General features: G+C 41.5%; 13 protein-coding genes across 13 annotated transcripts; 3 read left to right on the forward strand and 10 right to left on the reverse strand. All coding sequences in view use genetic code 6, as the record gives it.

Annotated features, from left to right (window-relative positions):
* Positions 1-88: 88 nt before the first annotated feature.
* SS50377_26133 (uncharacterized protein) lies at positions 89-625 on the reverse strand (the record flags this gene model as incomplete). The annotated part of the gene is made up of 1 exon (XM_067909950.1): positions 89-625. The coding sequence occupies one exon, from the start codon at positions 623-625 to the stop codon at positions 89-91; it is 537 nt and encodes a 178-aa protein (XP_067762706.1).
* Positions 626-876: 251 nt separating this feature from the next.
* Positions 877-2,523, forward strand: SS50377_26134 (Kinase, CAMK CAMK-Unique; the record flags this gene model as incomplete). The annotated part of the gene is made up of 1 exon (XM_067909951.1): positions 877-2,523. The coding sequence occupies one exon, from the start codon at positions 877-879 to the stop codon at positions 2,521-2,523; it is 1,647 nt and encodes a 548-aa protein (XP_067762707.1).
* Positions 2,474-4,294, reverse strand: SS50377_26135 (uncharacterized protein; the record flags this gene model as incomplete). Its single annotated transcript, XM_067909952.1, has 1 exon — positions 2,474-4,294. The coding sequence occupies one exon, from the start codon at positions 4,292-4,294 to the stop codon at positions 2,474-2,476; it is 1,821 nt and encodes a 606-aa protein (XP_067762708.1).
* Positions 4,295-5,071: 777 nt separating this feature from the next.
* SS50377_26136 (uncharacterized protein) lies at positions 5,072-5,434 on the forward strand (the record flags this gene model as incomplete). Its single annotated transcript, XM_067909953.1, has 1 exon — positions 5,072-5,434. One exon carries the CDS (start codon positions 5,072-5,074, stop codon positions 5,432-5,434), a length of 363 nt encoding a protein of 120 aa, XP_067762709.1.
* Positions 5,435-5,484: 50 nt separating this feature from the next.
* Positions 5,485-6,864, reverse strand: SS50377_26137 (Alanine aminotransferase; the record flags this gene model as incomplete). The annotated part of the gene is made up of 1 exon (XM_067909954.1): positions 5,485-6,864. The coding sequence occupies one exon, from the start codon at positions 6,862-6,864 to the stop codon at positions 5,485-5,487; it is 1,380 nt and encodes a 459-aa protein (XP_067762710.1).
* Positions 6,865-7,337: 473 nt separating this feature from the next.
* On the reverse strand, positions 7,338-7,946 carry SS50377_26138 (SHIPPO 1-like protein; the record flags this gene model as incomplete). The annotated part of the gene is made up of 1 exon (XM_067909955.1): positions 7,338-7,946. One exon carries the CDS (start codon positions 7,944-7,946, stop codon positions 7,338-7,340), a length of 609 nt encoding a protein of 202 aa, XP_067762711.1.
* A 246-nt stretch (positions 7,947-8,192) lies between these two features.
* On the reverse strand, positions 8,193-8,474 carry SS50377_26139 (uncharacterized protein; the record flags this gene model as incomplete). Its single annotated transcript, XM_067909956.1, has 1 exon — positions 8,193-8,474. One exon carries the CDS (start codon positions 8,472-8,474, stop codon positions 8,193-8,195), a length of 282 nt encoding a protein of 93 aa, XP_067762712.1.
* A 130-nt stretch (positions 8,475-8,604) lies between these two features.
* SS50377_26140 (uncharacterized protein) lies at positions 8,605-8,988 on the reverse strand (the record flags this gene model as incomplete). The annotated part of the gene is made up of 1 exon (XM_067909957.1): positions 8,605-8,988. The coding sequence occupies one exon, from the start codon at positions 8,986-8,988 to the stop codon at positions 8,605-8,607; it is 384 nt and encodes a 127-aa protein (XP_067762713.1).
* Positions 8,989-9,074: 86 nt separating this feature from the next.
* SS50377_26141 (uncharacterized protein) lies at positions 9,075-10,064 on the forward strand (the record flags this gene model as incomplete). Its single annotated transcript, XM_067909958.1, has 1 exon — positions 9,075-10,064. One exon carries the CDS (start codon positions 9,075-9,077, stop codon positions 10,062-10,064), a length of 990 nt encoding a protein of 329 aa, XP_067762714.1.
* A 2,951-nt stretch (positions 10,065-13,015) lies between these two features.
* Positions 13,016-18,328, reverse strand: SS50377_26142 (uncharacterized protein; the record flags this gene model as incomplete). Its single annotated transcript, XM_067909959.1, has 1 exon — positions 13,016-18,328. The coding sequence occupies one exon, from the start codon at positions 18,326-18,328 to the stop codon at positions 13,016-13,018; it is 5,313 nt and encodes a 1,770-aa protein (XP_067762715.1).
* Positions 18,329-19,514: 1,186 nt separating this feature from the next.
* Positions 19,515-20,039, reverse strand: SS50377_26143 (uncharacterized protein; the record flags this gene model as incomplete). Its single annotated transcript, XM_067909960.1, has 1 exon — positions 19,515-20,039. One exon carries the CDS (start codon positions 20,037-20,039, stop codon positions 19,515-19,517), a length of 525 nt encoding a protein of 174 aa, XP_067762716.1.
* A 441-nt stretch (positions 20,040-20,480) lies between these two features.
* SS50377_26144 (Eukaryotic translation initiation factor 3) lies at positions 20,481-21,455 on the reverse strand (the record flags this gene model as incomplete). Its single annotated transcript, XM_067909961.1, has 1 exon — positions 20,481-21,455. One exon carries the CDS (start codon positions 21,453-21,455, stop codon positions 20,481-20,483), a length of 975 nt encoding a protein of 324 aa, XP_067762717.1.
* Positions 21,456-22,163: 708 nt separating this feature from the next.
* Positions 22,164-24,101, reverse strand: SS50377_26145 (Kinase, NEK; the record flags this gene model as incomplete). Its single annotated transcript, XM_067909962.1, has 1 exon — positions 22,164-24,101. One exon carries the CDS (start codon positions 24,099-24,101, stop codon positions 22,164-22,166), a length of 1,938 nt encoding a protein of 645 aa, XP_067762718.1.
* Positions 24,102-24,156: the final 55 nt, after the last annotated feature.

Consider the following 24,156-nt stretch of genomic DNA (forward strand, 5'->3'; position numbering starts at 1 on the left):
TCTGCAAATAAAATTCACATAAATCTGCTCCAACGACGATTTGATGTCCAAATTCGCGAAAAAATCTTATAAATTTAAAGCATAAAACTCATTACCTCGTATTTAGCTTCGGAGTCAGCATTCGCCTGCCACTGGAACTTCTGCAGGGCTTAGAACCGCCAATTCCATCTCCCTAAATGCAACATTTTGGCGCGAACGCTGCGATGGGCTAAGCAATTTTGCAGTTTGCACGTCTTAGCCTATCAGCCTCCATTTGCTAGGAACGAGAGATGCCAATATCGTAAAACATGGGCTTTTCACAGGCGAGGCGGTGCTGAGACATCCGTAAATCGCGAAGCTGGAGGTCAATCGAGGCGCTGAGCACCTAGCGATAGCGGAGCGAATCCGGCGGCGGGGAGAACATTATTTGCGGAGATTTACACTATATACTGAGTATATAAAAATGACCTTCCCAACAACATATCCGACAACCCCGTTTTCGCTAAAAATCAGATCGCCCGCCGCTGCGCTACGCACAACGCATGCTTAATATCCCCTCGCAAACACTCCAATCTGCCCAGATTCTTAACGCAGCACGCGCTGCTACGGAACCCTTGATTTCGAGTGACGATTTCCTGCACCGCATCGGCGCGCTGTGCTCCTTAAATTTTGACTAATAAACGCCCCTTGTATCACAAAAAACTTTTTCGGTGCGTCTGAATTCGCTTTTCTTTCCTTTTTTGTCCGCGGCGAAGCCCGAAAGCTCAGAATCCGGCCTTTCAGAGCGCCCGCTGGCAAACGCTGCAAAGGCCTTCGGCGCGAACTTCCGAAACGCCGCTTCGCGCGCCGCGCGAACGTCGATTGCGGCGGTCATTTTTTTGCGTTTTCCACTCCTAAATGGACAAAACGCCGCAGCCCAGCGCCTCCAAGCGGGCGCAGCGGCAGTCGCTGGTTAACGAGATCCGCGAGCGGCTGGAAAACGGCGATTCGCGCGCGGAGATCCTGTCGCTCTACGACGCGCACCAGCACACGTACCTCTCGAAGCTCATCGCGCAGCTGCAGGAGGAGAATACGACCGAGGCGCCTGCAGCGCCCAGAACGGGCCATATTGCGCCTAAAATCGACAAATTCCTGCGCCTGAAGACCTCGCCGGACGCGCTGATTTCGTCCATGCGCGAACAGATCCAGCAGCTGAAGGGCGAAAACGGTACTTTGCGTGCCCAGCTAATTTCAATTCAAAATCAATTTTCCACTCCTAATTAGCTTTTGAACAAAATTAACCTCGCGTTGCGCCTGCACGAGTTTGAGGCGCAGGAAATCGCGAGCCGCTACGCGAATTCGCGCCAGTTCGATCCGATTCAGCCGAATTCCCCTTCCTAAAAAGAACTGGAAAACCAAAATGAAATTCGCGATTAGGAGGCGTTTTTGCAGACCGCAAAATTGCAGCTCGAGGCCGAGACGACGAAGAGCGGAAAGCTGGCGCTGCAGCTTCACATAGGCAGCCTGAACGAGCGTCTGGTGGGCCTGCGGCGCCTGCATTTCCAGCTCGTCGAGAGCTCCGAAATCGCACAAATCGACATAAAACGCTACAAGAATCTGACCGTAAACAACAGTTTCCGCAGCTTCAATTTGCCGTGTTTTTACCCAACTTTTCCGCTCCAGCAGCACCCGCTCCGCTCCTCGTTTCCAATCCAATTTCCGCCCCAAACGCCGCAGTTTCTGCTGCTGCGGAAGCTCGGCAGCGGCGGTTTTTCGTCCGTTTTCAAGGCCTTCAACCTGCAAAAATCGACGTTTTCGGCGCTCAAAATTTCGACTTTTGGAGCGGAAACACACAAGAAACTCACTACCCGGGAAGCCGAGATTCACAAAAAACTGGCCCATAAGAACGTTCTTCAAGTACACCAAATTTTGAAATTCGATACCGAAATTGCGATCGAAATGGAGATCTGCGACGGCCTTTCGCTGCACGAATTCATCTGCCTGGCGGTCCGGAGGTGCCAGTACCAGGAGAAGCTGACGCAAAACGAGGCCGTTTCGATCATTTTGCAGATCTCGGAGGCGCTCGTTTACCTGCACCGCCAGGGCGTCGTTCACAACGACATCAGCCTCATGAATATCCTGCAGAGCGCCGGCGCGTGGAAGCTCGCAGATTTCACGCTCGCGAAAGAGGCGTTTGCTGAGTCGCCTGTCACGACGCTGGGCATGACGTGCCCCTATGCCGCGCCTGAGCGCTTCAGGCGCGTTTTCAGCGCCAAAAGCGACGTCTACTCGCTAGGCGTCGTCGGTTTCCTGCTCCTGACGGGCTACATCGAGTTCTTCAATCGGGTCGGAAAGATGCTTTAAATGGGCCAGCAGGGGCCTGACATCGCCAGTGGGGCGCGGGACTACTTCAAAATGCACGGGAGCGTTCTGTGCGATTCTGGGGACGAGCTGCGGGAGCTCATTTGCGCCATGCTGGGCGAGGACGCAGCGGCCCGGCCAACGGCGATGGAGGTCAGCCAGCGCCTCGAAGGGCTCGTGAAGGGCAAGAAAGTGCGGCGCTGAGGTGAGACTTTTCTGTGGTGGAGTGGAAAATAGTTAATATTATATATTAATAAGTAGTAGATACCAGTCCAATTAAAATTGCGATTGTGAAAATCGTCAAAAGGCTGAATTTTTCGACTGAGAAGGGCTGCGATTTCGCGCAATTGCTGTTCATGTGGTTCAACTGTCTCTGCTCGGCGCTGCAGAAGTAGATATTGCACATTTTTCCAGATGAAAATTTGACACTCATTATTTTATCTGAATAGCGTTTTTACTTTACTCGCGAAATGACAAAATTTGCGTTCTGGATACACGTAGAATAAACGAAAATCGCGTCCGTCACGAAGTACAATTCAACATTTTTGGCAGCAAAACTAACGTCGGAAATCGCTTTTAAAATTATATCAACTTTTCGCCCAATGAATTGAAGCGAAATTGTTATATCAGTTATTTTCGGCTTATTTTCTTCTACTTCCTGTGACACAACGAGTAAATCCTGGCTGTACGATAACCACACTTTGATTTATTCCGTAATGTGTTGTCCCCAGAGTTCTGAGCTTTAAATTACGTACTGATATGATCCGTGCTTGCCGTTCACGGTGCCCACAAAATGCGGTACGAACCGGATTCCCACCTTCTGGCAGACGTAGATCGACAGACCACTAAAGCGCTCTAGCGCGCCCCGGTTGTCCGCTATGTGCGTCTCGTATATGTTCTCATACAGCGGCTGGAACGTGTCCTTAGCACCACGGATCGTCACGTACGTGCGAAGGACCTGGAACGAAAGCAGCTCCAGCAACGCCCCCGATACGATCCCGCCAGCACCAATTACGTCCAGTTGCACATCCTGGCGGGTAAAATCACTAACCATGGCAGTCTTCTAGATCGCCAGCATGTCCGTTATCCCGTTGCCGAGGCCATGTGTCCCGTGACGGAACTGGTTCTTGACCAAAATCGAGCTTTGGAGCGCACTCAAAACCTGATCGAACCGTGCACTGCGATCCTAGAGCTGCAGTTGGAACCGAACCAATAATGGGAACCCGCTACCGATGAAACCAGTGCCCCCTATACCCTGGGGACCCATGCCGATCGGCACTGCCACAAAGCAGCTCTAGCTTGACGTTTAAGGGTGGTAGTTGGATGAAATATGGCAAAATTGCAGCGAGTTGAACTACAGCATGGAGGTGGTATCTAACGCGGAGCCAACGATGAGGACGTTGCTGTTTTTCAGTTTCTAGCTCTCAAAATCATAATAGCGCTGCTGGGGCGTTGTGGATTGTTTTAGCAGGTCTCTGTAGCCCCTCATGCTTGTCTGAATCTATTCGATTGTCTGCACTCTAGAAAATTCCAAATTCGCACCTTAGTAGAAGTCGTTCGTTCTATCATAAAGTGTAATTTCTTTGTCCTAAGGTGCCTAGCTTTCGCAGTTAATCATGGGAAGCAAAATAACGTCATTATCTTGAATTACTACCTTTCTGAGTTCGTCAAAGTATTGGTCGGTCGTTGCAGCAATTGGTAATAGTACTTAAATTATTTGCTAATACTCCTTTACTATTGTTTTAATAGAATTTAAGATAACATTTAAATACTCTTAGGAGTCACCAACAATGATAAGTCTCTTAATATTCTATTACGAATAATCTTGTTACAACCATGGCGAAGCTATAGTTGAAGTAAATACGGAACCTTAAGATTACAACCAATCTTAGTTTATCTACGGATACTTGTAAGTATAAAATTCAATCATTGACGGAGAACAGTATCCAAATAACGTGCTTAGTTGTATAATCATTTATGTACTTTACCCAACATAATCGCAAAGTATATAATACTATATATATAAACTTTTATTGTAGGTGATAATTTTTACTTATAACTAAAGTTAAAGTTAGATATCAGTTTTTCAACTTAATATATTATATAGAGTCCTATTTTTTTATCGTATAGGCCAAAAAAAATATTTATATATTTGTAAATACTCTTATTTTAGTATTAATATGAAACATATTTAAAAAGTACTAATATAATTGATATAAGTTTATTTTAATTAATTAGTTTCTTCGAGCCGAAGTTAAAAAAATAATGTATAGAAATAAGTAATTTAATTCTAGATACTGACTCAATAATAGAGTTACATAAATAAAAGGCATGCTAAACATTAAGTTTAAATAAAAAACTTAGCTGTTAATTTAAAGTTAATCGCGTGAAACTACATTGGATGTAGAAATTATTTTATATTAATCAGTATTATTCAATATAAATTTTAATTATTACAATAATCTGTATCCTGAAGTAGGCAGGAATAATATTGAGTGTGTATATAATAACTTTTATTGTTTATTTCATAAGCATATCAATAATAGTTTATTATGCCTAACTATGCTGCTGCAGCTAGAACTAAATGTTTAAAGCAAAAAAAAATTTACTTATGAATATATATACTTCGATTAGTATGAATTATATCATTCAGTACATAGTTAAAAAGAATAATTGTTAAAACATGACTCATTTTATTCATTATATGTAAACGATATAATAAATATATTTTATTTTTACCATTCCTTTTAAAATGACCTAAAAAGAGAAAGTCCCGAAATTCAGCACAGATTTCCATGTGAAACTCTACAATTAGATAACACGTTAAATAATGAAGCAATGTTTCATGATTAAAAAGAGCACCAAGCAGCTTAACAATTGTAATTACGCAGAACGGACTCAGCTCCAAACTACACTTGCCTTGGCCAAAAAGAAGAAGAACGAAATGCAAGAAAAGCTCATATTAGAGAATCAGAAATTTATTAAATTGATGACAGAAAAAATGGCAGAGTTCGAGGAGAAAAACAGTGAAAATATTGTTCAGTTGCGAGAGGAATTTGCACAAATTTTGAAACGGGAGACCGAGCGTATAAATGAGGCAGGTTTGATTAAGTGAGAGAAATTATAACCGCTCAATTTTGGTTCTTCGAGCAATAATAGAAAGTCTCACTCCCACTCCTTCCAGAGCTCTTCGTGGAACTCCGTGATGCTCGCTATCAGACCATCCATTTTTTCCGCACGTTCCAGCACCGAGAAGCTGACATGGTAGGTACCTGCAACCTGCAGGAAGCCGTTTCCTGGTACTCCAACCACACCGCGAGTCCGGAGCAGCTAAACGCACCACTCAAGATTAGGGTTTTCGTGCGCCTAGACGAACTTGGCCGGTAAGAATATCTGGGGGAATGCATACATAGCACCCGTGATAGGCTGACACTTCATGTGCTGGGTGTTGAGCAGCCTGCTCATCTTGTCCGCTTTCTGCTTCATTAGGCCTAGTTTGGACTCTTTTTCGGTTTTCCACGTAGCGTTCAGGATAGGGTCGACCATCATCGAGACGGCTAGCTGACCCGTTGTGTTGCTGCAGAGGCTAATAGAGGCGAGTTTGCGTAGGTTCTCCATGAGCCCTTTCGAGCCATTTACGACTTCCATGAAACCGCCACGCAGACCGCACTCTCCTAAGTAGCCCTTGGACACCGAGTGGAAGCTAAATACCACTGGTCCCTGGCATTTGCGAGTTTCCTCAAATACCTTGAGGGCCTTCTTTACAGAGACGAACTCACCGTAGTAGATGTTCTCCTGGTACACTTCGTCCGCCAAGATGGCTATCTCGTGCTGGTGGCAGAACTCGATGATCTCGAGCAGCTCGGTCTGGGTGAGGATAGAACCTGTGGGATTTGATGGGTTAAGCAAGATAATGGCTTTAGGTTGGTGCCTTGCAGCAGCATACGCGCGCTTGAGTTCCTTATCCGTAACCTTCCACTGGTTTTCCTCGTCCAAATAATAGTTTACGTAGTCAGCAGAGTTCAACGCAAGAGCGGCCGAATACAGAGGATACTAGGGAACTGGTAGGAAGAAATGGAACTCAGGTCCAGAAATTAATTATATGACATCTCTGATGGCCGACGAGGCACCGTTAGAAAGGAATATTTCACCGGCTTCGTAGCCATCACGGTTCTTAATGAAACCCGCAACCTGCTTCCGCACAGATTCGAATCCTAGGGAATTGGTATAGGCACCAATGCCAGCAGGGTTCTCCTTGATGAAGTCTTTTGCGCGAGAAACCGCGTCAGGATTGAATGCCTCCGTGTTAGTTTTGAGGATATGTGGTGCCATGCATAAAGCTATAAATTCTCTTAGCATGGTCTGGTAAGGCATACCTAGTGCCTGTGGATTACCGATATTAAGGTAAGCGATGGATTTGAAAGGGAACTCCTTACCTGCTTTAAGCTGCTGCTCGATCTGAGCAGCCTCTGCCACTATCTTACCGCGTACAGCATATTCAGCCTAGATTACAGATGGATTGAGGTCGTCAATCAAGAAATACATATCTAAAGAAGATTAATGCTAGGTATATTTATTAATATCATTGAAAACAGGCTCACATACGAGTTATAAAAGTGAATCTAATTTAATATATACGTTTTTACTACTAAGAAGATTAAGAATAAATTTTATATATGAAATTTTATTAGTACATATTTGAAAATTATATTTAAATATTTTAGCGAGGACAACTTTAGTAATTTTTTAAACAAGCTATGTAGTTGTTGTAACAACTAATAAAGAATAATTGTAAATCAACAATGCTCCTATTTAAAATAAAATTCTTATAAGCTGTTATTTATTACGCAAATTTCCATTTTAAGAATATCATTATTATAATATATATACATATTTTATTGTAATATAAAAATGGTACGAACCTTTAAATCACTGCAGATGTGTAGTTTATGAAAAGATAGATATAATAAGTATTTAAACAACAATTAAAAATAATAATCATACTTGAAATACCTGAATCAGAATATAACTACTTATTTTGACGACTGTCTTCTTCCCATAGTTCCACCTTTAATTGGACTTTTAACAGCAGTATTATACTATCCTGGACCTGGTGTAACTTAAATCTTAGTAGGGCTATACTTATTTTTAATTGTTTGTTCTGCACTATTTTATTTAATTTATATATTATATTTTCCAGGTCCTGGCCCATTACTTTTCAAAACACTACTAGGCCTACTTTGCATTGTTCCACCTTTTATATGCTGAGTGTAAGATTATAAATTATATTAACCTGGCCCCGGAGATTACTGAATTTTAGGAGGTGGGGACCTAAATGTCATAGATCCGCCTCTCTAGGGAATTCCTTCTCTAATGTTATATTTACCAGGACCAGGGCTTTCGCTTTTTTATTTTTAAATGTAACGACCAGAGATAATAGCACTTCCAAAACTTCTTAAAACTGGTTTAGGATAATATTGCCCAGGCCCTGGAGCCTGAGGGGGTAGGGCTTAATGCTACCTAGACGACATCACCGATGAAGGACCTTAAAATAAAGAACTTCGAATAGTATAATCTGCAGGTCCTGGCAAGGTTGCGAGTTCTGGCATCACCACTTTATAATCCATTTTTATTAAATTCTATAAGCAGAAAATTTATAATTTATAATATATTATTAATTTTTAAAAACAAACAAAAACTGAATCTAATAGATGGTAACAGAAAATAAAATTTATCTTTCACATCATAGAAATAATTCATCTATAAGTTAGCATCTCAGATATGATTTTTCTCTGATGATAGACCTTTATTCAGAGATATTTTACTCTCTATAAGCTCCAAGTTCTTATTTGTTTAAATTTAAAATAATATCATCATCTAAGTACTATCTACACAGATTATTTTGCGTGGATGAAAGTTACTTTTACTTGTTGATTAGCTCGGACAATCGTGAACTCCCAATAGATTTAGCGGGACAGCTATTGGTAAGGCCTTAGGAAGACTACAAAGTATCTCTGCTTGACATCAGTATTCTAAATGAGTCTAGCTCTTGCGGATACTCGCCCCTCATTGACTGCAGGTTCTAGCTACTACAGTATTATTTCAGATTTGATAAATTTAATTTCAGCGCCATTTTAATTCTAAAATTAATACATTATTATTTATCTAATTAAGAAGATTAATTAGTTTTTCCTTGTATTAAATTATTCAATTTACAATATGTCTACCAACAATATAATTATCTAAATTTGCTCGTAAATTTTATATATATATAATAACTGAAACTCAAAGAAACTGATCGACCTCAAAGTTCAAATCTGCCAATCCATCTTCTACCTATTTTGCATATTCCTCCTTAATATCTACAACTAGCCCATCCTCTAGTTTTTTCTGGAATAGGTCCCTCTTGACATCGGCCAAATTAAGTGGCTACATCCTCATTTTCTGCAGCGAACGATTGCGAAAATCAGGGCGCTGCATGGCAGCCTTAAAGAGCTTGGAAGCACCTTGCGAGTAGGAAAAGTATGGCTTTGGAATGATCGAGACTGACTCTATAAGATGCCTAGAGGACTTCATGGGTTTCTAAGCATTTTCGATCCGTTGCCTGAGCGCGATAACTGTGGGTTTAAACGCTGCATCGTCGTTTCTTAATAAAACGAGTGGCTTCATTTAGAATGTTTTTTTAAAAATAATTACTTCTGATTACGATATAATACTCTTATAATATTTAATCATGGCCTTTCCTAAAGTCCAGAATGTAGCTCGACTGGTCAAACGAGCAGCTGACAGATGAGATGGTCATTTCCAAAATTGATGCTTTAATGCAGAACTCCGAAAATAACTAATCTATTACCTCGATAAACGTCTCTTGTAACGCCATTACCAACTTAAATTTTATTGACGTTCTCTAAAGCCATAATCTGGTTTCGAATCTAAGAATTCTTAACATCTCTTCAAACACCATAACTACGCTAAGATTGTCCCACTTGAGCACTCTGATGACTCTCGATTGCTCCAGAAACCCCGTACGCGACATCGAAATGCACCATCTTCAGTCCCTGAAGTCCATCGATCTCCGCAACTGCGAAATCGACGATATGTGCTTTATCTAGCTCCTGTAATCCGGCTTAAGCCTCAGACACCTCAGGCTCTCAAAAAACCAAATCACAGATCTCGGAATTCAAGCCGTCATAAGAGACAAGAAGCTGGAAAAGCTCTTTCTAGAGACTCTAATGACCCTAGACCTAAAAGACAACAACACACAATATGCAAATCTGACGCAAATTCGCGATCTTCTAGAAGTGAAGCTCCCGAATCTCTCCAAAAACGCCCTAAACAAGCTACCGTCGCTGAACAACTCCCAAATCTCGTCCAGATCCGGCTCGATCAGGGAAAACGCCGAAACGCTTCTGGACAACATTTTCAACACATCCCAGAAAGGCGTTTTAAAGAAGAATTACCCGCAGGCGCTCGCTGCGGTAATGCTCGGAAACTCGCACGAATTGGTCCAAAAGGCGGCCGATTTGTGCCACGGAAATTGCATCAGCGGCCTCTGCGCGGCGCTTTACGTCGGCGTTCACGCGCAGCCCGATTTGGAGGAGCAAATCGCCTTCGGATTCGCGCGAAAAGTGAACACGATCTTCTGCAGGGACATCAAACCTGGCGTCGGAAAAACCTGCCGTGAAAGGTGCAAAATCGTGCTTGAAATTAGCCAAAAAAAGATAGACGAGCAAAATGTGAAGTGAAAAAATTTGGCATTATTATATAATAATAGATATATTTGAAAAAAAATGTGGAAGGGGGAAATTATTGATATATTATGTATAATAATTATATTTTTTCGTTTTGTAAAAAAATGGAAGAATGCAGGAACGCGCCGCAGTTTTGGAAACTGGGTAGCGAATTGGCGCAAGATGCAGAGCGTTTCTGTTTGGAAATGGAAGAGGAAACGCCCAATTCGGATGTCGCTGCGGCGGTTCGGTGGCCTCAACGCTCGCTGCTGCATCAAATTGGCGTCTTCGCGGCTGCGTTTTCCTGTAAAGGAGGTTGGTGTCTGCGTTATTTATCGCTGGTGTTTAGAATCATTTTGTGCGTTTAAATCTGCGGCCAACGGCGTGAGGATCAGCGAATTTAAGCTCTGCAAAGATTGCTGTTCTTGTCGTTTGTGCCATCTGGCTCGCATTGCGGCACTTATTGGCCTAACGTTATAGCTTGAGTTTGCAATATTTATGTGGTGAATCCAGGGGTTTTTCATGGGCTGTTGCTACCCTGTGCATCGGCGTATGGTAGGTATGGTATGTTTCAGGTTTATCTAGGGAATGCCGGATTAGAGGTTTCGCTTTTTTCGAGATATGGGAATTTGGCATTTCAAAGTTTCTATGTTACGACTGTCATGGGAAGTAGGATATTGAACTTTTGTTGATTTTCGCTATTATCTTGCATTCGGCGCTTGAGGCGCAGGCCGTTTTAGCTTTTTAGTAAATTGCGTTATTATATCCTAAGAAAGTTTTATTTTTCAATTTTTAATACGAAAATTTCGGGCCTCTGATACGTCGTGCTGAAATTTGGAGGCACACGACTCGCAGAGCAGACAAGAAGTGTACCAAAGTTTTTGGAACTTAGTTACTGTTTTCTCCTAATCTTGGTCAGGGTTTTGTTTCCGTGCTTTGCCAAATGTTCACGAGTAGATAGTCACTACTGGTAAACTAATACGTCTTTATTTCCTATTTTCAAAATAATTTGATATTTCTATTCATTTCTTGATTTTTATCACTTTAACTGGTTAATCATGCATAATTTATTATTGTTATTCATTTTATAATAAAAACTATGAAAAAAACTAACTAAAAGTCTAGTTTAATAATTAAATTAACATTTCATATTTATATAAAAACAATAAAATATATATACCATCAAGAATGCAGGCTAGGATGCGAAACATGTGTTCGATAATCCCTTGGAAAGAATTGCTTAAGTAGTTAGACAACATGAGTAAAGGCATAAAACAGTCATTTACAGTTTTTGAAATAACCATCGCAATAATTTTACTCGCATTTACGACCATAAAATGATGACAATAATTTCCAAAACTAAAAAATTACTGTTTAATGTTTTTTCTTATGGTGAGTAATTATTATAAAATATCTTATCACAGAACATAATTCAAATCTACAATTTCATATAAGTCTATTGTAAAATAACCTCTTGAATTACAGGAAGCTCCACTATAAAATTTGATATTTAAGTAAGCGTAAGATAAGCTATTTTTAACAATTTTATAAATAAATTAGATTTAAAGTTCGAGAATGAAAGAGAGTAATGAAAGAAAATTTATTATGAAAAATGCAAAATCATCAACGAATAACCTAAGCAATATTATATAAATTTAGAAAGAGAATACTTTTTCGGTGATTTTATCTGATAGATGAAAAGTAATATTTTCAATAATTATGATTTAATTATTTATTTTAAGGTAAGAGTGAAAATACAATAAATGTTATAAACTAACTTCCTTATTATGTATAGTCGAAACATTTAACTACAAAACCTGATCTTTTTTAGTGGAGTGTATTGTTTGTAATTCTTTTTTATAATATACGGTTCTAGTTAATTTTTAATTCTATTCTTCAGTATCTACTTATTGAAAACTAATTCTTATGCTTTATTTTAAGTACTATAAGTATATAGACGTATTTTTCAGCCTTTGACACGAGAATAAAATATTACTCAGTCAATGAACTAGCTGCTTGCTTAAATTTAGATAGTTTGAACATGTCATAAAAAATAATAAGAGGTTTAACACTTTGCTAACATTCACTCGTAAATTTCTCATTCATTTGGAAAAAAATCAAATATAGGTTATATCATTTATGTAACAAACAATATTCTTTTTTACTGATCTGTCATCTTTATTCACTGTTTACCTAGCCAAACTAACTATCACTTTAAATTACCACTATTTTTTATTATAATTACAAGGATCAATCTATATCAATCTTTTAATGGATGTAAACCTAACAGAAATTTTTTAATATTTGTGATACGCTATTAGTCCGACATAAAGTTATCATAAACCCTATTCTATTACACCCTGAATTAAATATAAAGCATAATCTCCACAAAGTAATTCTATTATTAAAAACAAGATAAACCGGGTATTTACCTGTTTTTAGTCTATCATTATGTTTCATCCTAGCGGTTTGACTGATTATACTGTCTTTTATCACTTCCTCTGCAATTTGAGTTAAAATGGTAAATAAGCTTGAAATTGAAGCGGACAAGCTTACCTGACGTCTATAATGTAAATATGCACCTTCTCATACCATCAACCGATTAATATAGACGAATGCTTAATAAATTTGACCAATCATTTCTATCACTCTAAATAGCTAAAGCAATTGACCTCAAATGCAGCATCCAACATTTAGCAATTGAAGTACTGGAAGCACAGTAACTCATGCATAATCTTATGTAATCATAATGCTTAAAAATTATCTGAAAGCAAGATACCTTACAAAGTTTCGACCTATTCTTAAAACCTCACTCATTTTGAAATACCTTATTTCAAGCTTAAGGAAGCCGTTCAAAATTCTACAATATGATATATATGAAACGGTTAATATAAATAAGCAGTTATTTAGCCCACCAGTTTCCCCATGAAGCGACCTCAAGCAGTAGAACCAACAAACCCTCACTTTCACTCAAGAATTATCACGTGGACGACGCCATCCTCGATGGCCACTATAACAGCTTTGAGTCGTGTGAACGTTTCCAGTAAGTTCTCTTTGGATTTTTAAATAATTGCAAAACAATCCTCCTAAAACAATATTCTCTACCTTCTCGTAATAGACATTTAGTATTAATATTTTACTTTAAATATAAAAACTCTTTCATCAAATTATAGTAGCGCGCATGCTGCATCAAAAACTTCGTCTTCCTTCTTTTGCAGGAATTCGATATCGCGCTCGGAGAGTTTGCTTTTATACGTTTCGATTGCACTTTTGCACAAAATTTCGTATTACGATTCAGTGTATTCAACCTCAATTTCTGACTGACTGAAAGCTGGAGGATTGAACTGCTCATGATCGGTGGTGAGCTTGCAGACTATTAACGTTTAATTTGCAGCATATACTGGGAACAGATGTAGGCGTGAAAAGTATGTGAAAATGTCAGCTTCGACCTCTTTGGTATCATTGATAGCCTAGTCGCTAAAGAAGGTTTTGTAAGTCACCTTGCTTTTGTCTGTACAAGAGTTTACTATTTAGACGAGCTCTTTAAGAATCAGTGGTGGGATCGTTTTGTGTTCTGTCCTAGAGGAATTCAGTAAATTTGGGACCCAGTCGTGAGTCTGTAGATGAATGCAGGTCCTGGCTTCTTCTACTTTCTCCTGAATATCACCTAACTGGCTAAACAGATATTTATACTCCTCAATAAACTAGTGCACGTCTATCTGGCAAGTGCCATCTTCTAGAATGCTGTCATCTGACTGAATGAACTTTTGAACTTTCTTAGATTATAAATATTTTAAGACCATATTCTAGTCTTTAAACGCGCCTTAGATAGCTTGACCTTCCTTTAAGACAACATAAACCTGCTTCTACGTGTGATCCATGAATACGTTATTCAAGATAGTTTTTAGTTTTTCGTATGCATAGTCTTACACAGCGAAATATGTTCTTTCTTCCTTGACACGTAAATCAGTGTTCTCTTCTATAAGTTTATCTTACTACTTTTTCAGGGTTTGTTATTACGTTGCATCTTTGCATTTTTGCTTTTGTTTAGCTAAAGCCAATTGGCTTGCTTCATTCTCTTTGATAATTTCGCCCAGGTTTTTAGTTAGCGCGTAATATTCCTCCCTAGAGCCACTAAAGCCACCAATCTAACCTACTTTAGTCAGTAGTATATTTTATTTTTGGATCTATTGTTCTGCACGTGTTTATTTCTTTTATGCTTACTTCACCATAGCAGTTACTTTTGCAACGGTCTCAGTTTTTGCGTTTTATTTAGATTCCACATCTAAGAGTTAAGCTTTCAGCTTTTCCACATTCACAGTAGCCCTTTCAAGGTCAACATATACTTGCTCTTCCTCTTCCTTTAATAGCTTCTGAACCTGCAATTCTCCTTCTTTTGTAATCTTCCGCCCTTGCTTGATTAGGTCAATTTATGCCGTACTTATCCCGGGCACATTGGTCGTTTGGAAGCATATGTTAACTCCAGCATCATTTGATTTATTGAAAACTGCCAAATTACCACGCGTACCTGAGTCTAGCAGAAAGTTAAGACTCTGAAATTGGCGTTCCTTGACTAAGTGCTACTGCACTGATAGCATATCATTGTACAGTAAGTTATTGGTGTTTTCTTCTATGGTTCCGAATAACGATATCAAGTAGTCTGGCATTGCAGGAGCGGGGTTGAAAAACAAATTTGAAATTTTAGTCTTATCAACAATAGTAACAATTGCTATTTTTTGATTGGGTTCTAGTAATTTCATTTCCAGTAGCGTAGCATAGCAATTGGCTGCATTTGCTATTGCATGCTAAATATAGCTTTTCATGTTCCGCTTATCTGCTGACTGGAAGAATATGTCAAATGATTGTTGTAGAAACATGAAAGTGGCACCCTAAAATAAAGTTTACAAATTTTCATAAATTGTTTTTAGGGGAGTGGTTATATCGTAGCTGGTGACATACACCGGGTTAAAGTATATTTCTAGAAACTGCTCATATTACTTAAGCTCCCTCATAAGCTTATTAAGTAGTAACATATTACTGTCGCTAACTATATTCAAATCAGCGCTTGTACTATCTTAAGATCCAGTGCAAGATAACTGCATAACAAGAAATATTGCCGCAGAGATTTCAGATATTTATTACTGTTTGAACAAACACAGCATCTGATCGATGCCACTTTTTTCTCTAGATTCTTTTGATATTACATCCGATTCTAAAAGTCTTAGATTTGTCAAGAATTATTAGCTCGCTAAGAAATTTAATACGAACACCACATCTCGATTTAGCGATGAGGAAGACGTGAGGTGTAAATGTTTATTAAATTCTGCAATTGACTACGGCTCTAACAATATCTCTTGGTCACTAGAATTTATGAGCTAGTTAGCTCCAACTAATTCCTCATCCCTCATTATGCACAATGAATTGTGAATTTACATATGAGAAGAAATCTAATGCAAAGGAATAGACTTTGAATTAATAGTTAGCTAGAATTATTGTGTAGAATTAAAAAAGTACGCATTTGCACCCTCATTAATAATTATCTATGGGCACACCAAGGGACATAGGAACTGCAGCTCTGCGGCTAGCTCCGGTACCGTCGTAAGGTAGAAATCCTTGATGTCCATACCCTATACCTGCTTCTTTACGTATTGGATCATAGAATCGTCAGTGAGGGCTGCAATTTGCATACCTTGGTAGTAGCGTTAAGTCAAGCAGGAGGAGTGCATTTAGGAGGTGCCCAGTATATTAGATTCTGTAAATATGTTACTGCCACTACTATTGTAAGAAGTGTAGTGAGATTAATTGTATCCAATGAAGTTTACAATCGATATATCCGTTCCAGCGGTCAGTAGGTGAACGGTATTCTTCGAGGTAAAGGGTACTTCTTCGTAAACATTCTTTTAAGGGAATGTTATCTTAACATCATATGTATTTTTGAAGAAATCTGTATACTGGTTTTCTGTATCAAACTATTCCCTAAAATATTCGTTTAATTTATATGTAACATCAATTGGTGTATTCAAGCTGGTAGTTCTATCGTGTTAATTAATAAAATAAGAAACATTAAGCCAGAATATCGTCTCGACCCCACGCGGGTTGTACATCATAAGGAGGAACTAGTAGATTTTCTCTCTGAATACTTCCAGCGTACTTAATTTTCTAGCATCTAACATCATTTCCTAGAATTACTCCCTTACTATTTATGGCTATCTAAGGTTGATAAAATTGGGTGACGAAATGCCCATTAGATCAATAATTTTATAGGCTTTACAGTTTTTGAATAGTTCAGATGGTATTAGCGTCAGGAAGTATCGTTCAATCTCTGTAGGATCAAGAAGAATTGATTCTAGTTTTTTCTTTGCATATTCTAAGTATTAAGGAGTGTCATAGTAATCAATTTTCCTTACTATCAAACCATTTTAACGAATTTATAACCAGTCTAATAATTATATGAGATAATTAACTGATATATCATCTATTTTGTTAAGTATTTCATCAATGCTCGATTTTGCCTTTTCCATAAATTTGACAACGAATTAATCTGTTATTCCCACTAGCGCGCTGGTGCACAATGCGTAGCTGGCTTTCTGCTAGGATAAACACTCATCGACTAAGAGAATGACTTCCTTATTGGAGTTATACGATTAAACACTAATTGACCGGGGCTGAGTTTTGTATGCTCTATAAGAGGCTTTACGCTACTTCAATAGCTCAATTTATTACTCTATAGCTCTAATAACGTCTTTCTAGTTTTGTATGCTGTCTTCCTAATTTAGTGTACCTATTATTTTTTTAGCTGCTTTTAATTTATTTGCAGACGCCTAAATTTCATCATTTAAGAATTTTGTAGTTTATTCTAATTACTTGTTCTGATCAAATTTAAAAAAATCAAGCAGGCCGGTCACAGAAAATTCACAAAATACTGACGTACCCTACAAATACAACTCAAACGCACCCTTAAGTTATTATTAGGCAGTATGCATATCATATGTTTTGATTAACTTGAAACACTCTGCTTTGACATAGGCCATCGTTTTAGAATATTCAACTCCATCTTTCAAATTACTACTAATAACGTCTCCAAGGTCAGTTTTACTTTGATACTCGCAAAATAGAGCTCTTATGCCTTCACCAATCTCGATAGAAGTTCTATCGTATAGCGGCTGCGTTTCCAGCTCACGCGAATCTTTTGTAAATCCTGTGTTAATCAATATGGGAATTTTTATCCCTGAGAACAGGTTGAAGTAGAAGATGGTGTGCAGGGTGACAGTTTTCCCGCTCCTCGAGCTCTGGCTCAGAACCGCATTATCTAGGGGGAAGAAGGCTGAGAACACCGCAAAGTACTGCGCCTTGAAGATGTAGGACACGTCGCACATTTGCTGGAAGATGAACTTGTTGGTATCGTTAAACTCGAATATTTTTAGTAAATGCACTGGGAGCTCAAAGAAGTTTTAATAAGCTTGGGAAACCATTAAATCTGTATAAATTTATTATGAATATGCTACTGCTTCTTGTGCACGAACTTGAATCGTGTAATTTCTCTTTACCACATCATTATTTTCCATTTGTTTGTAAATAAGGTATGCAGTATACCCTAGTATCATTGGCAGGAGATGCGCATATGTATCACATTTATGTAATGTTAATCCAATTATTTGCAGGATAGCCAATTACTCGACACTGCTAATGGCAGGTGGCATGTTAAACATAGGGTAAATTAGTTCATAACCATCATATTTCATATCAACTTTATTCTATTTTTATAAATTAATATCATCTTCAATCAAAATATAATTTGGAAATAATGTAGAGTCGATTGCTGAATTTTTAGAAACTATAACAATCTCGTGATCTGATTTCATGATTTCTACTTATACCTCTGCTAGTTTTTGTATTTCTTCATCGCCTATTACTTAATATGATAAAATTGAAAATCCCATTTGGATAGATAGTGAGACCAGGTTCAGCCAGTAGTCGGATACTGAGCTATTCTTTAAATCAAACGTCTTTTGAATAATGATTATCTAGACTTTCCGTTTGAACAGCAGTTCTTATTTGTGCTGCCACATGAAGAGGTGCAGGAGGCTGAGGTCTCCAACAGTATCAATGGTTATCCTCAGGTAGCGTACGGTATCGCCAACTTCGCTTATCTTAAATTAAGTTCCGCTGAATGCAAACACCACATCCTATTGAAGCTCCACCAGATCTTTGCCTAGCGAGGAAAAAGTGAGCTAGGCAGGCTTAGCTTCTGCCTTGGTATTCGAGCCCTGATCGGTCATTTAAGGAGTAATAGTAATTAGAGTGAAACCTATATATACTATAATATTATATAGGCATGTTAAAAGTAATGTGGTTATCCACTAGTTCCTATAAACTAGTCTGCGTAATGGCCAATTACATAAAGAACCGGGCGCGCAGTTGACACACTCAACGCGTTATTGGAACACGGTAACGCTGCACTGCTACACTAAGTGCGCAGCAGCTGCATAAAATTCTCACTATTATCTTTTACCTACCTGCATGCAGCACTCTGCCGTGCCGTACTAGTGGTCACTAGATATGGACAATATCCTAGTGCTAGGGATTTTGGCAAAACTGCTATTCTAGACATACTATTATTTTACATATACCACCCAATATCTAGTTTGAAAATGAGCAGCGAGCCAAACTGCGTTATAAAGCAGCTCAGACAGACGCCCCTGTTGCGTGCAAAAACCAGGGCCTATCTTTATTCGACCAGCACGACTTCTGAATCACCAAAGTCTTCAGCTTCTGAAGGTTGACGCGAAAGTTTCTGGGTATTGTGCACTGGATGTACTTTACTTCGTCATACTTATGTTGAGGAGCAACCCTCTAATAACTTTTATGCGAGGCTCTACTATTCTATTATCTAACTGTAGTATACTATTCTCGCATAGTCTTTGGTACAGCTTTGCTCTTAAAGCCTAGATATATTTTACTTACTCGGGTGTAGCAGCTCGTTCGTACGGGCAGCTAGGTAAGTTGAAGTTGCATCATACATTAGTCATCTCATTGCTTAGTTGTGCTCCGCTGCTCTCTAAAGCCTTTTCCTCGTCATTAAAGGCATAGGCACAATTATTAGGACTAGATGCCATATATCTACTATCACTAAAACATATAAATATGACAGTACTATTTCAATTTAAGTATTATCTATATATAAAGTATAATATCCTTTACTCTTGACTATCATAAAATTAGGTGTATTGAAATCGTTAAGTAGTTGCACTAAGTATTTTTAGATAGCATAATATTAGTTACTGCATGTCTATACTAATACAAACGTACAATGCCACTTGCAGAGAAGCTGCAGCACCTAGGCGAGTCACCGCCTCCTGGGTCTGCTCACCGCGCCTGGGCGACCTCGTGAGCTGGCGCCGGACCTCCCACGCGATGGCCTCCACCAAGCCAAGTACGGCGTGAATGGCCCGGCACTACTTACGGTCACTGCGGAACACCGGAACAGCCCGCTGCTCCAGCTGCAGAGCGAGGCCCGCCAGCGCTCCGACACCGACTCCCTGCTCTGCCAGCAGCGCCCGCATCTATGAGCGCCCGCTGCACCAGCAGGAACGCGCGGTCCGAGAGGGGGCGGTAGCGCCCGAAGTCCGGCCTGGGCGGTATCGCGTGCGGCTGGTTCCCCGCCTCCGCGGCCGCTATCGCCCGGTAGCGCGCCCCCAGGCCAGTGAAGGCCTCCTCCTGGCGGGCGAGCACCTCCGCGCGCAGGGCGTCCGCCTCCTCCCGGGCCGCCGTGTCCAGTGCGTGCGGGATGCGGCGCCACTGCACCTGGCGGCGGTCTGCGGGGTCCGCCCTCACCGCGGCCTCGAAGGCGCGCACCGCCCCGAAGGCGCCCACGAAGGCCAGCAGGTCCCCGCAGCGCAGCCGGAGCACCGCCGCAGCCGCGCAGGCAGCGTGCTCCTGTCCCACCTCGTGCGCCCCAGCGCGTCCCGGACGCCCCGAGAAACAGCCCATCCATCAGGAGGAATTCGCAGGGATAGCGAGCGCTCCCGGGGCAGATTGGCCTAAAAGTGACATTTTAAGCCGCCAGAATCAGAGTGAAAAGCCCCCAAATCACCAAATTCTGCCCATTCTGCAAAGAACGGATGGGGCAAAAATGCAGGGTCTGAGTTTCGCGCGTTTGACGCTCAATTTGGGCGAGAACTGCGCAGTTTGATTTCGTGGCATTATTGCGTTTAGGCTACATTGATTATTTAGATTATCATTATTATACATAAAGTATGTAAATATTTTTATTTTTCCACTCCTTTCCAATTTTACATAATACTATTATTATATAAAAATTATCTATTTTACCACTCCCTTCCACCTCCACCTCCACCTCCACTTCAAAAATCATCATCATCTTATATAATAATAACAATAAATAACCCATTTTAACAAAAACCTGAAACCTCACCACTCCGCTTTAAACGAATAGCCCAGAAAACTGCTCTCGAACCTAATAAACACGCTGCTGGCGTCCTCGGCCACCGAAATCATCCCCAGACCGTCCGGACTCCACCTGACGCGCCAGGAAGGCCCAGCGTGCAGTTTCTGCTCCCAAATGAGCGTTTTGTGCTCCAAATCGTAAAATTGCGTCACGAGCGTCGCGTCGACGTTGCTGGTCGTCGTGACGCTTTTCGCGTCGATTCCGCCGCCCAAAACGCCGATTTCGAGCGTCGGGTGCGCGCAAAAAGTGTTGACGTCAAATTCCGTTTTCAGGGCGAACTTTTCGCGCGCGTCGTAAACGTACACCTTGCGCGCCTTCGTGCAGGCGATCGCGACGTACGCGTCGCGGAACAGCGAAATGTCGGCCGCTGGGTAGCCCAGATCTTCGATTTCGTCGATTTCGAACGTTTCGGCGTTGAAGAAAAGCAGATTTCCGCTGTCGCAGCCTATGTAGAGGACTTCGTTCAGCAGGAAGCTGCTCACGGGGCTGCACTCGAGCGCTGCGGCGCGCGCTGGGGGCCCCAGCGGCTAAGACGGCGAAAACGCGTATTCGAGCACCTGAACGCTCGCCCCGTAGCTCGCTGTGACGACTAGGAAGGAGGACATGTCAGGACGCCAGTGGACGCTTCGCGCGCCCTTGATTCCGGGCGGCAGCGTGCGCTGGTGCGAAACGCGCATTGTGGACAGGTCGAAAACGAAGAGCTCCGTGTCGTTCTGGCCCGCTGCGATGTAGTTAGAGTCTGGGGAGAACTCAGCGGCGCGCACAGCGGCCGTGAACTCCTTGAACTGGTGCAGGAGGCGGCACGTGAGCGCGCACCACACGCAGACCGTCTTGTCGATCGAGGAGGTCAGGAACATGTCACCGTCTAGGTTGAACTGCGCGTTCACGATCGGGCGCTCGTGGCCCTTCAGGTTGAACTTCTGGTACGTGTAGTTCATTTCAGGGGAGTGGAAGGGGAAGTTGAGATTATCATTATTATATATTTTAAATTAATTTATTTTTGGCGGGTAATCAATTCGTGAAAGGGAAATTAGTATTATTATATAATAAAATGAGATGTAGTCAATTATTTTAATGAAGAGGCAGTTGAAATTGACAGTACATAAAAATAGGAAAATAGCGTATATGAGTTCGCAAGGGTGGAGTATATAGCTGATTAAAGTATTATTAGCGAAAGTAAACGCTTAATTAATAAAACTTGTGCTAAACTAAGCACTTTACTTTTAAGTGTATACGCAGCCTTCCAGCGTCTACGGAATTCCAGTCACCTATACCGCATAATGTTAAAGAATAACCTAAATATCATGAACTCCAAATAATTATTTATTGATTGTAGATAAACTGGTGAAATAGAACTGGAACTACCCCGAGCAGCAAGGATATGGGAAAGAAGTCAAAAAAAACGGAAAAATGTATGCACCGCTTCACAAAGTTGCCCGGAAGCGGCGGCGCTTCCATGAAAACATTCCAGGAGGCAGCAGCGCCAAGCTTAGCATATTTCCCATTTTGTGATATAAACGCTCAAATGCCTCCGCCCGTTCACTCGATTTGCAACTTTACAGTGCTTTTGTAAAGAAATATTAATAGAATTGTAGGGAAACATCACCAAAACTATAATGAAACATCACTAGAACTGACGTAAAATATCACCAGAACTGACGTACCTGGTACCGAGGCCCCGCGGGCGCCACTGGGAAGAAATTACTGGCGTCCGAGCGGTTCCGCTGGTTGGGCGCGTTCTGAACCTGCTGAACCTGCTTAGCCTGAACCTGTACCGGCCGCGGTGCGTAGTTCGCCTGCGCGTACCTGCTGACCGCGTTCGGGTAGTTGCTGTTCTGGTTCCTCACCTGCCTCGCGTAGAGCTCGGTTTCCAGCTTCTGCTTGTTGAGCCTGTCCTGCAGCGCCTTCCGCTCGTCGTTTTGGAGCTGCTGCTGCATTTGTTGGTGGCTGAGCGGCACGTACTTTTTCTGGTTGTAGAAACTGCTGAAACCAGGCTCTTGGCTCTGAATTATCGCTTTAGGGCGGGGGCGGTGGACCTGCGACTGCGGCGTTTCGTCGCGCTGCGGGCGGTTTTAGGGGTCATTGGCGTGTTAAATGTATTAATTTTAACTTTAATCTTAAGAATACAAATTGTCCTAGTTATTTTAATTAATATTAGGGCGCTACTGCTCTTATTTTTATGCTGCAAATGGGTTCTTCTAGTTATCGTAATTGGAGGCATACTGCTAATTAGCATGTTATTGCATTTGATTTTATTGGTGCGAATCCAGCTAGTTATCATAATTGGAATTGGACTGTTATTGACTTTATCTTTACACTTACAGCCCCTACTTATTCTGCTACGCCTGGCCCGTATTCGGCTGAAATTGATTTTTACGGCCTTATTCAGCCTGAATCTGTCCAAACTGCTCGTTTTCATTCGCCAACTTTTCTCTATCGCCCCGAATTCTCTGCATTTCCATTTCCTTTTTAACTTTCAACTCCTAAATTTGTCTTTCCACTTCTTTTTTCCGCTCCATCTCCTAAATTTCTTTCCACAAATCGCCCCCTTCCACTTCGACTTTTTCGCTTTTGGTCCGCCGCTCCTGAAACTGCGCCATTTCGGTCATTTTGCGCCGTTTTTCGTACTGCGCGCCGCGTACCTCCGCAGCCCCCACGCCCTAAAATGCGCGCTAAATCGCACCGCTCGCCTTGATCGTTTGCGCGAGTTCAGGCTCGTAAAAATCGTCGAAATTCGCCCGCTGCGTGTGCATTCCGGGCAGAATTTGCTCGCTGAGCGTCGTAGGCGACAGATGAGCCCTCTACTGCACTTCTGGCCTGCCAAGCAGCTGCGCGACGCTGGGACGGTTTTCGGGCTTCTGACTGAGCATAACCTTTACCAAATTCCGCAAATCGGCCGAATACGATTAGCATATGTCGCGGAAATTGCCCCTGAGGCAGTTTCGGCTCAGCTCCTTCATATCGCGCCCCTGGAACGGGTGCTGCAGCTCGCAGAGCTGGAAAAGCAGGCAGCCGAGGCTGAAAACGTCGCATTTCTCGTCGTACTGGCGCCCCTGCCAGATCTCGGGAGAGATGTAATACGGCGTCCCGATGCCCGTGTGCGCGTACTGGCCCTTTTTGAGGATTTTGGAGACCCCAAAATCGGCCAACTTCACGACGCCGTTCCCGAAGCAGAGCACGTTCTGGCCCTTGATGTCGCGGTGCAGAACGCCGTTCTCGTGCAAAACGCGAAGTCCAGCCAGAATTTGGAGCATAATGGCCCAAATTCGGTCCTCTGAGAACTTTTGGCGGCTTTTGGTCACTTTCTCGATTTCTTTGTCCAGATCGCCGCCCTGGGCGTATTCCAGCACCATGTGCAGCGTTCCGTTCTCGGCGAACGCCTCGTAGAGCGAAAGGATGTTGGGATGGAAAATGGAGGCCAGGATTCTGATCTCCGTGAGCTGCGACTCCCTGTCCTCATTAGAGAGCGATTTGATCTTAATCTGCTTGATCGCGTATAGATTGTTGTCCTGGGTGCGTTTCGCGAGCACTACGCCACCGTAGGAGCCTTTTCCTAGGTATTTCGTTACTTGGAAGTTTTGCATTTTGCGCGATTTTGTTGATTGCAGATATTATATAATAATAGTGTAATAATAGAAA

This window comes from Spironucleus salmonicida, chromosome 6 (genome assembly GCF_000497125.1).
Source record: "Spironucleus salmonicida strain ATCC 50377 chromosome 6, whole genome shotgun sequence".
In the NCBI taxonomy this organism is placed as follows: Eukaryota; Fornicata; order Diplomonadida; family Hexamitidae; genus Spironucleus; species Spironucleus salmonicida.